We start from the raw sequence: 12,047 nt of genomic DNA, 5'->3' as shown, positions 1-12,047 counted from the left end.
TTGAAATTTCAGTTTTGAAACCTAACTTTAAATCTGTTCTTGGCCGATTGGGTGAAATCTCCCATTTGCACAATTCCTCTAAAAGTGGAATTAAAACAGAAGGACCTGAAGTAACTTGGCATCACCTGTGGAGAAACAGTGTTAATGTTTTGATTCCAACATGACCCCTCTTCGGAACTGAGTATGGTTGGAAATGTGATGGTTTTTATGCTTTTGGAAAAGAGTAAAATGCAGAGGTGGAAAATGAAGTCCTCCTTTTACTGAGTTTGCCTGCTTTGGTAATTCAAGACCTTCAGGACCCAACATTGAGTTCAACAATATCAGATCACGAACTCCGTTGCCCATTTTTATTATAACCCTCTCCAACAATGTCTTGTTTACTTGGTTTTGCTGTCAGCAGAACTGACCTATTCTCTGGTATTAACACCTACCATTAACACCTACTCTTCAATTGTATCTTTTCTCTACTACCTTTAGCACTCCATTGGCCATTTTCTTTGGGCAGCTTTCCCACGAGTTCCATGTCTTCCTTCTCCCTCTGCTTTCTAATAGCATAAAGACAATGACATTTTCAATCTTGTTCAGTTCTGGGAAAGATTCATAATGGACTTGAAATATTAACTCTGTTTCTCTCCCCACAAATGCTGCCAGACTTGCTGAGTTTCTTCAGTACTTTCTGCTCTATTTCACATCTTCAGGATCTGCATTCTTTTGATTTTATTTTGATCACTGAAGCTGGTTATTTACCTCAAAGTGAGATCTTGAAGTTTGCAATTTTGCTGCCCATCACAACAATGACTACACTTCTGCAGGTGTTTCTTTGGATGTGAAGCTCTTTAGAATTTTCTGAGTGGAAAGGGTGCTATGTAAATACAATTGTTTTCTTTCTTTGTAGTCATTTGGCATTGCTGAAAACAACAAAAAAACACGTTATGTTTTAGCAACATGCTGTTTTCCCTTTTCTTTGGTATTTCTAGTGAATTGTCCAGATCAGTACAAGAATGAAAGGCTTTGACAAAATGCCCTATATTCATTCCTTTCTGTCCATATGTCTCCATCACTTCACTATTTCTTATTGCCTATTCATGTCTTTGAATCTCTACTTTCATAAATAAATTCATTGCAATCTCTACTCCTCTATTCTTCTAGCTCTCTTTCTCCTTTACTACTCATGTATCTATCTATCCATCCATGTACTTGCCTATCTGTCCATTTGACTCTCTCTGTACATATCCAAGCCTTCATCCAGCACACACTTTCCATCTCTCCACCTCATGCTTTGCCTTGTTGTATCCGACACTATCTGCATGTAGACTGACTCCTTCCAAGTTCCAATACCAGTGGAAATGGTACCTCGGAGGTGTCACCTGGCAGATGGCTGAGCTTGTGGCATTAACAACTTCACGGATTCCTCCTGTCTTTTCTCTCCAGGGCCCAGTGGAAAGGAGAGGGCGGTATGTGAAGGCTGTGACAGGGTGATCGTAGACCGCTTTCTGCTGAGGGTGAATGACAGCTTTTGGCACGAGCAGTGTGTGCAATGTGCTGGGTGCAGGGAGCCCCTCACCACCACTTGCTACTACAGAGACAAGAAGCTTTACTGCAAGCATGACTACGAAAAGTAAGTGAGGAACAATCATCTCATTAAATAATGTAAGATGTACGAACCCACCTCCCCCCTCCCCATTTATGTTGGTTTCTGGTCCAATGATTCTCTGCACCCCATCTCCACATACTGTTACCAGATCAAGAAGAACAGGCAGACCATCTGTTGCTTGGTCTCTGTCAGTGCCTCACTTGAACCACAGCTGACAGAAACCTCAAAGAGAGTGACTTTGTGTCTATTGTCCCTCTCTCTGGGAGGGAAGTGGATGACACTTCAGCATGTACTGTATCCTACCTACCTCTCCCTGTGGTTCCACGCTAAGCACTTCACACGGTCAATATCCCAGTCAATCCTGTAAAATATAATGAGAAGTAATTACCGTGATGGACACTGTACAGCGTTAAACCTGATCATGTGAAGGAATTGATATTATGTATAGCCTTGAGTATAGGTTTAAACATTAAGAGAGTCGTAACTTCTTCATGTCTGTCGCTGTGTTATATATGGAGTTTGAGAAATGTTATGGTTAACCTGATTCTGAAATATCCAAATTTAAAAGAAATCTATGATGTCTGTAACTGTGGGTATGATGGTCTAACACCAACATAGCTACATGTTGGTGACTTAGAAAGTTGTGAGCAAAATTACAGATGTTGTCAAATAATCGTACATCTTGCTCATTGGCATTACTGAGCACAGGTACAAAGCTGATATAGTGCCAATGTTGGTAAACTTTATTTGCAAATGATGTCTTGATCAGAAGTACAATGAATTGCAGGAATGTGACTCATTATTCACTCTTGGTATATGTGTACCTTTTAGATTTTTTTTAGATGGGTGCATTTAGTTGGTAATTACTGCAGAAATAACAATGCGGCATGTGAAATTTTGACACATGAACATGAATAATAAGGGGAGCATGAAACAATGCTACAATTCACTGGGGTTACACCAAATGTTGTGGAAAAATGTTCAATGAATGTGTCATGAAATGACACAGTTAACATGGAGAGCTCCTGTGGAGCAGTGGTAATGTACCTACCAATGCGCCAGAGGGTCGGAGTTCAACTCCCATCTACTCCAGATGTGTGTCATCCCATCTCTGAAAATTCTGATCTTAAAAAAAAAACCTGAAGGAAGTTTTGGGGCTCCTTTTGCGCAGTTGTAGTGTCCCTATCTCTGAGCCAGAAATCTCAAATTCAAGTCCCATCTGCTCCAGTTTTTATTTTAGTGTCTACTGGCAAATTCTTGATATCAGGTCACAATAAAACTGTTGCTTTTCCACTTGCCTTGTACTCCTTATAAATACTACTTGGTGGATTCCCTGTTGTGATTTGTTACTCCTTATAGAATATGATATTTGGAACCAATCAAATACCACTGTTTGAAATGTGTGAGTTTATGCTGGAGTGAAATTGATCTGGAGTATAGGGCTGTAATGGGTGATATTGAATTGGTGAACTTTTTTAACATGCCTCCTCTTTCCTGAACCATTTACTTCAGATGTAAATTTCAGTAACAGTGGGCTCAGTGATGTTTCATATTCATTTTACAATAATGGCTTACAATAATTTCATCCTCAGACCTTTACATGAAATGTAGATAATTGGTTCCAGTATTAAATTAGAAATGTTTATTGCACCCTTCTGCCTAAGTACGTATCATCTCACAGTTGTGATATCACAGAATAGTGTGAGTCAATTCAGTCCCACATTAAGGACGCTGCCAATTCCATCTATCATGATTAATTTCCTTCTGCCAAACCTTCTATAATGAGGATCTCAGCTCAATAAGAAATTGAAATATTTGTGCATCTGTAATTTTATAGAATTTACAGCATTAAAGTAATCATTCAGTTCCACTTGTCTATGCAGGTCTCTCAGACGCTTCATCTAACCTCATGAGCATGTCCTTTCTCTCTCAAATGTTAATCCATGTACATATCTAAAGAACCATAGTCATTTCTCTCTCTCAGAGAGAGACAAGTGTAGGTTGAGGATAACCACTTCTCAATCATGAGGAGGTAGGCCTTCATGAACTACTGTAGTCAGCATGGGAATTGAACCTGTGACACTAACTATAGTCAGCACCGCAACCTAGCCAACTGAGCTAACCAAAATTAAGAAATTAAAGAGCATTTCAAATTAGGTTCTTATTGGCAAGTAAGTGTAAAAACAATAGGAATAGGAGGACCCATGAACTGCAGTTAAAAACATTAATTGCCTGATTTATACCTTGTACACCCTAAAATTTCTCCGCTCACCTGAGACTGGGAGTGTGATACAAAAAGACCGTGAGCTAATCTTCACTGGTACAGTGATGGGATACTGGCCTAGGAGGCAGAAGACAATCAGACTGAAGCACAGTCAGTCTGGTGAAAACATGACAAAAGACAGCCTTGAACATGACAAGCTGCTTCACAGCAAGGTGGAACATGCAAACCAATGTGTAAGAGTTTTTATACAACTCGATGTAAATTTCACTAACAGTGGGCCCAGTAATTGCTGGTTATGGTGTGTGCAGTGGTAAACTGTTGAAGTTGTTATGATCCCAGACCAGACCACCAAATTTATTTTACAATCTGACTACTTACTGAGACAATAAAGCCTCAAGATTTCTTGGTTTTGAACAGATAATGATTAACTTCACTACGCAAATAGAACCTACAATATGTATACAACTTATATTTTAACATCCAGAATTGATAATAGACAAACTGTGATTGAATACCCTACAGAACAGATCGAATGGCAGATGTGGCTCAGCGAGGTTCATGGATTTCTCAGCAACTCGCAGAATAGTAACACTAGGCATTATCAAGACTCATCAAAACTCTATAGGGATTCCAATTCTTATCTTTCACAAGCCTAGCTTTGGAACTCCCTCAAAAGCAACTCTGCCATGGACTTGTTCAATGACTCCTCATGTCCTGGGTAGTTCACTCTCCCAATTGGGTCTGTACTGGCTGGATCCTGGAAACTGCACTCCAGTATCTATTCAATGGCACAGCTACAGCTTGTTCGCAGACAGGTATCTTCACCAAGCTGGTACTGCCCCTTCATTTCTCTGAACTCTAATCTTTCTCAGTTGTATCAAGCAAATTCTGCTGGTGAATTTCTTTCACCTAATTCTCTGCATAATTGAATTATTAATGGAATAGACCTTTTCCAAGTCTAAAGCCATTGAGGCTTTTCTGTACCATGTTACCTACTCCTACTGGCTCCCAGGACTCCTCCGGAGTCTTAATTGCTTGGAACCTGCTTCAACAGCATCTTTTTGGAATGGAGCCTCTTGTCCCTGCTCCTAAATACCAGACAGACTAGCAGCCAAGGATAGCAGTCTTGTACTCTGACTGCTACCATCTAACTGATTGTTCAAGGATTGCTGATCAATCTTGAGTGACCTACTAAAACCCTCACAATAAGCTCTGTACCTATTTCTAGGTGAAACTGAATGTAGCAACTAGGAGTGGAACTCAATTGAAACTAATATTGGATCATCAAGTTTCTAGAACGCTACAACATGCGCAGATGTATAGGACCAAAATAGGGTTTCATCATACGGTAAGGTACGGGAAGAATTTAAAAGCCACATGAAGAGGCAGGGGATTTGAATGTGAAGAGATGAATTTAGTGGCAGAGCCTGCATGAGTAGGATGAGCTCAACAGCCTCATCTGATGCTCTAAGTTCTGCAGTTCTAGGTAAGAAATTTTCTTGCTGCATGATATTTTCAAAACGTACCTTTGCTTTTTAAATCAAAGTTGGGGGAATAGAATCTGAACAGAACACTGTGAGCAATACAAAGAATACTGTGTGTCAAATGCACCGTCCTCTCTTTATCGCTTGCCATATGCTCCTGTATAGCTATATATCAGTAGACATTTGTCTGTGGTTTGCATACGTGTGTTGAGTTGTGTTAAGATCCGCTTCGGCGTTTGTCGAGCAGATTGATTTTTGTTTGAAACCAGATATCCCATTTTTGTCCCTTGGTTCTAGTTGGTGTTTTTGACAGTAAGTTGCTGGTTCTCAGGTAGTGAGTGCATTGTGTGGGTTTCAATTAATAGACAAATGTAAAAGGTTGTGTATTTATCAGGAAAGACAGGTATCAATTCTTGTTGATGGAACTGTACTGGGAGGCAGCCAGGTGTGACTCTGTGAAACCAGGAATATAATGATTCTTAGATGTCAGCGCTTGAAATTAGAATTGGCTCCTTCCAATCTGCTTCTGGCATTACTGCCAAAGTTATGACAGGAGATCAGGCGAACTTTTACCTCATTATGCCCTTGCCTGACAAAAAAACATTAGCTGTAGATTTCTCTCACATCTTTAAATCTTTTCGGCAACTGTTTGATGTGTTATCTACTCCAGAGTTCCATATTTCCAGTGTCCTGATGTTTCTGCTTGGCTTCCAACCAGATAGCAACGTCATCCAAACAGAATAAACCAAACAATGTTAAAGATTGAAGAATTGCAACCTTCGTGTGTTGTGGCCATAACCATGTTAGGTCTGGGTAGCTGCCATCTGCTACATTAGTATTGCTAGAGTAGTTAGAGGCATACAGCATGGAAACAGACCCTTCCGTCCAACTCATCCATGCCAACCAGACATCCTAAATTAATCTAGTCCCATTTGCCAGCATTTGGCCCATATCCCTCTAAACCCTTCCTATTCATATAACCATCTAGATGCCTTTTAAATGTTGTAATTGTACCAGCCTCCACCACTTCCTCTGTCAGCTCATTCCACACATGCACCACCCTCTGCATGAAAAAGTTGTCCCATTTAAATCTTTCCTCTCTCACCTTTATCCTATGCCCTCTAATTTTGGGCTCACTTACCCTGGGAAAAAAAGACCTTGGCTATTCACCCCGTCCATGCACCTCATGATTTCCCTCTATAATGTTCCCCCTCAGCCTCTGATGCTCCAGGGAAAATAGCCCCAGCCTGTTCAGCCTCTGCCTATAGCTCAAACTCTCCAACCCCAGCAACACCCTTGTGAATCTTTTCTGAACCCTTTCAAGTCTAACAACATTTTTCCCCATAGCAGTTGCCACTCACAAAACCAGGCACTCCTCCAAGTTGAAAATGGTGTCATCTCCTCCACCCCTGGACAGTTGTGGGTGGGATATTCAAACTGGGAGCACACCCCACGCCCCTGGGTTATCTGAATCCAGTTTTAATTCCCTGGACTTGCAGTGACCAGAGATCAGTTAAAGCTTGGCCCTGTTTGTGTTTTCCTTGCCCTTGCTGCAATGACTTTAAATTATCTAAAATTAAGTTCAAACGAGTTTGAATTCAGTCAATTATGGCAGCACAGGACACACCTGCATGGCTTCAATTGACTGCTGTTCACAGAATTTCTATACCTGGGGCAGATTGAGGCAGTCAATTGAATCCAATTTAAAAAGCCAGACCAAGTGCATTAACTCCATCAATCGAAGATTGGCTCATTTCTTGGCAACCCCACTCTTCTGTGTAATGCTGCAGGAAAACCTATTCCAGTTACACGTTGAGTGCAATTGATCACACTCCTTAATTGCGCAGGTTCATGGCAACTAATACATTGAGGGTTACGTTAATGCGTTTGTGTGGCAACCTGAGGTAGCTCAGCGAAATGGGTGCAGCGCATTTGGGGCCCAGTTTATTGATTGTACCCCTAGCTGAAACTGCACGGCAGTATTTTAATTAGGATAGAGAGTGTACAATGGACTGAAAGACGTGATGTGGTAGATTATGCAGTTTTAATTTGCTTTTAGAGGAATGGCATATAATGAGGAGGTAAGAAGTACCAGATTTATGGAATCATAGAGTCATACAGCATGGAAACAGACCCTTCAGTCCAACCAGTCCACACCAACCATGTTCCCAAATTAAACTAGTCCCACCTGCCTGTGCTTGGGCCATATCTCTCCAAATCTTTCCTATTCGTGTATTTATGCAAACGCCTTTTAAACGTTATAATTGTACCCGGATCCACCACTTCCTCAGGAAGTTTATTCCAACCTCTGTGTAAAAAAATTTGCCTCTTATGTCTTTTTTAAATCTCTCTCCTCTCTCCTCTCTCCTTAAAAATGTGCCCCCTAGTCTTGAAACCCCCATCTTAGGGAAAAGACAACCACCATCAACCCTTTCCAAACCTCTCATTATTTTATGAACTTGTGTCACGGTCACCTCTCAACCTCCTACACTCCACTGCAGGGGAGAAGATGGGCATCAATGTGGTAAACTGGATAGCACCAGGCTCAAGGTTTTAAAACCTTGTCAATCGGTGGGGGGAGGGAAGGATGAAGGATAGAGCAGCTCCTTGTTCTGATGTGCTGGAAAAGTATGTGTCAGTGTTGATGACATTGCGATGGGGGGTTCAGTACCAACACAGTAACAAATAAGAGCATTGGACGAGGCTGAAAGGAAGAGCATCTCACTGAACAGATCCAAGGACCATTACTCTAGGCATGCATAGGGTTGGAAACAGAGTCAAAAAGAGGAAGAGGACTTGTCTTGCAATTACACCATGCCTCACCATCTTGCCACAAATTTCTTTACAGCTAATTCTGAAGTGTAGGCTCTACCGTAATGTAGGAAATGCCACAGCCAATTTGCATGCAGCAAGGTCCCATCAGCAACAATGTGATGATGGTGATATAATCCATTTTAGGTGAAGGTTGAGGGATCATATTAACACCCAGAAGTCTGTATGTGCTCTTACGACCACTCATGGTGTTCTATGTTCCAACAGAAAGGTGGTCCCTCTGAAAATGTAACAGTCTCTCGGCACTACACTGGAGTGCTGCATATTTGGAATTTAGGAAGAAATGTGAGCAAGTGGGTCAAATTGTTTTAAATCAGTGAGCGAGAGAGAAGAAAAGTTCTTTTGGAGAGAGGGAGGCTGAAGGCGAGAATAATCACGTGAAAGGCCAGCATGTTCTAGTCAGGTAGCAGCGTAAATTGGAGCCAATGTGTGAAATACAACAAACCACTGTAAATTGTCTCAAACCCAGTCACCACTTCCTAATGACAAATCTTTTTCAAAGAATCTCTGTGATAGCACATCGTAAATCCTAATGTTTAAATGAAAGGTATTGTTCGTTCTTTTTTCGATGGCCTTTTGATGTTAGAATTACCTTGCTTTGGGCTCTGTTTGTTTTGGTGGAAATGCATTGAAAGAAAGAACAAACTTATATTCATGTAGTGCCTTTCTAAATCTTGGAGATGTCCTAAAGCACCTTACAGCCAAGAAAGTAGTTGTCAAGTGTGGTCTTTGTAACCCTCAAAGGCCAGCACTGAGATTGGGTGACTAAGGGCACACTTCAAGCTATATTTACAGGCCGTTGAGTACATTTAACGTGAAGGGCTCAGATTCCTGCCACGTGTCAGCTGTGCAGACCTTTTTCAGCTGTTTACAACCTGTGCAGAGAATGAGTCGGAAAAGTTGTTTGTAGAAGTCCAGCAGCTTGTGTCTGTTGGTTAAAACGATGTTATCAGCTTGAGTGTGAGAATTTATAGACCCTCCCTTAAGAGCAATAAACTTCGTATTAATACAGCAATTAAGCAACCAGTTGGATTGAGCCTGGTGAAGTCAGTCAGTCTGCAAGATAGAGGTTGTAATCAGAAGGCGAGCTGCTGTGAAAGTGTTTAGAACTAAATTATGGCTGTTCTTCCTTGTGTTATTTAATGTTGCATTATTAAAAATCTTTGCTCAAACTTTGGCCCTGCTGAATGATAAACCAGAAATGGATGGGGATAAGTCATTGTGAACGAGGGAAGGTATAAAGCCACATACAACAAATTAAAAAAAAGCAAAAAAGTGGAGTTTCGCAAAGATTTAAGAAGTGAATCGAATGTTTTTTTCAATCGAATAAGGAAGCAAATAAAAATGTGCAAAGATGGAAGCAGCTGTTCTGTGCGTGTTATTGGCAGAGAAGCATTAAATATTTATTGTAATTTCACCTTCATGGAAGGAAAGGACCTGGTGCTGGATGTAGTAATAAGTTTGAGAGACACCACAATCTAAATGAAAGCCACACTTCTTTGATCAAGAAACAAGAGAAACCCCACTGATTTCTGAAGAGTGTTAATCATACAGGTTGCTACTCTGCTCCTTTTTTTTTAAGCCAAGTGAGAAAAAGCTTTGCATTTCTGACAGGAGATTCCAATCAGGGCTCCTTCAGGAATGCGGAGCCATACTTCTGTTCCAACAGGTGCCTCATAGTGCAGAACCTCTGGCAAGAGGCAAACCCTCTCTCACAGCTGTCAGAAAATAACTCTGAACATTAAGGCCCAGAATCACAGACAACCACTTTTGCAGCTGCTATCCAACAGTAACAGTGTTAGGGTGTTGGGCGGGTAGGGTGCCTGATGGAATACAGGGGGAGCTTCAAGTCAGATAGGAGGGTGTCCAGAGCGTGGACAGGGATTTGTGTTGCAGGTGACGCTCCAGTCCAGAGCTGGGGAGGAGAAGGGGATGGGATTCAGGGGAAACAGCATGTGGACTCTGGCATGGGAGCGAAGGGATTGGGTCTGGCAGTGGAGCGGATGGGGGCTCGTCATGTACGAGTGTCAGAGGAAGGGGGGTTGCTCTTGGGTTTGATGGCAGAGAAGGGGTTCACCAGTGGGGAAGTCTCAGGTTCGGGGGGGGGGGGAAGGGGTGGGTGTCGGGTCAGTCTCTAGGGGAGGTGTAGTTTAATCGTTACTCAATAGTCAATCTAGATATTAGATTGTTTAACCTTTCCTGTGTAACCATTTACTTAACTTCAATGGAACCCTTCAAATTTTCCAATTTGAAGAGATGGGTTTGGAGTGTTCCAAGTGTTGGGAATTTGCCCTTTAGGACCTCCAGTTTCCTGGGCTCTTCCCTAAAAGTCTGTTTTGTCAGGAATTCCACAGGGTCCCTGCGCACAACAGCCATCTGCGCTAGGCAAATTATTATTTGGCCATTGGAAAATCCAGTCCATTGTCAGTGTTGATGTTTAGAAGAATTTGGGTGCACTTATAACTTATAAGGGGCATACAAAATTGACACACAAGTTAAGCAAGTAATTAGGAAGGAAAATGGTTAGCCGGCCTGTATTGTAAGTATTTTTAAATGAGGCTGTTCAGAAATGTCATGACACATGTCTGGGGAAGGGACCCAGATCTTCTGGATACTAACAGGAAGTCACAACCAATTATTCTTTCCTTACAACAGTGACAACACTTCAAAAATACATGATTGGCTGTAAAACACTTTGGAACATCCTCAGGCTGTTGATGATGCAAAAGCAAGATTTTTTTCCATATGTCTGGGAGTCTCAGCTGGCAAAATTTACTTTTGTCATCAGCTCAACATAATCATGCAATGCTAAAAGTCTTTTGGATAATAAACATAATTAACTGAAGCCTGAGGTCGCTTAGCAAAATTAAAGCACATACAATACGAGATAAAATAGTCTGGCACGGATTAATGATTGGCCAACAGACAAAACAGAAAGTAGGAATGAGAGGGACATTCTGACGTTGACCAAGCAGCCAGGGATGGAGGTGACTAAGCAGGTCTGTGATTCCATCAAAATAAAAGCAAGATTCTGGAGATCTGAAATAAAAAGAGTGCTGGAGAAACTCAGCACATCTGTCAGCATTTGCAGAGAGAGAATCTGGTTAAAGTTTCAAAGTGACTCTTCAGAGTTAGCAAGAGAGGTGGAATTGTGACCCTATGGGATTTTATGTGACTTTATTTTCCTGCGTAATGTTCCACAGAACAACACGCCTTGCAGCTATGTTCATTGCTTTCTCTCCAGACATCTCACAACTCACCTAAACCACCAACATGCACACAGTCTATGTTGCTCTGATACCAATGCCCTCACTGTCACCCTCCCCATTGGTTAGCCTCCTCTTCTCTCTGCACTAACTATTACAAACACTCGCAGCTCCCTGCAGGAGAAGAGCATAAATAACTTGGCAAGAGGCTTTTCCATCTCCTAGTCACAAGAACACAAAGAGGAACCCATTCAGCCCATCAAGCCTGTTCCACTATTCATCACAATCATGACTAACTTTGAGCTTATTTCCCTGCCCAGTCCTCATTGTTCTGTGAGCAGTCTGTGTCACTGTTTGTGTCATATATATGAGCTCTCTGTACCAGTGTTCACCAAAAAGTCAGTTTGCTGCCACAATTATATATCAGGCAAAGAATCTACGGGGTCTGCTTGGTCTGGTGTGGCAGAAGAAAACTACTTGGTCGTCTAATGAAAAGAGACGCTTGCTTTAAACAAGATATAGTTTATCCCATGAAAGCAACTAGGCACAACTTGCACTGATATGATAGACATTGTTAAAGGGCCTATGAGGAGGAACCAGATGGTAGGATTTGCTCCTTCAAGACCCAAAGCTCTTCTCATACCAGGTCTACACAACATCATCATAAGTGGGAGATAGTACGAACTGCAGATGCTGGAGAATCTGAG

The 12,047-nt window shown here is 41.6% G+C and overlaps 1 protein-coding gene across 1 annotated transcript in view; it reads left to right on the top strand.

Annotated features, from left to right (window-relative positions):
- Window positions 1–12,047, top strand: part of LOC109918964 (LIM homeobox transcription factor 1-alpha-like) — a 308,155-nt gene that overhangs the window by 20,747 nt on the left and 275,361 nt on the right. The window contains exon 2 of the mRNA XM_048601533.1: window positions 1,432–1,618. Within this exon, the coding sequence (XP_048457490.1) occupies window positions 1,432–1,618 (187 nt within the window). The remainder of the gene's footprint in view (window positions 1–1,431; window positions 1,619–12,047) is intronic.

The sequence above is a fragment of the Rhincodon typus genome, chromosome 10, assembly GCF_021869965.1.
Source record: "Rhincodon typus isolate 14 chromosome 10, sRhiTyp1.1, whole genome shotgun sequence".
NCBI classification, from domain to species: domain Eukaryota; kingdom Metazoa; phylum Chordata; class Chondrichthyes; order Orectolobiformes; family Rhincodontidae; genus Rhincodon; species Rhincodon typus.
Note: the sequence above shows the minus strand (reverse complement) of the source record. Positions and strands in the feature narration are given on the sequence as shown.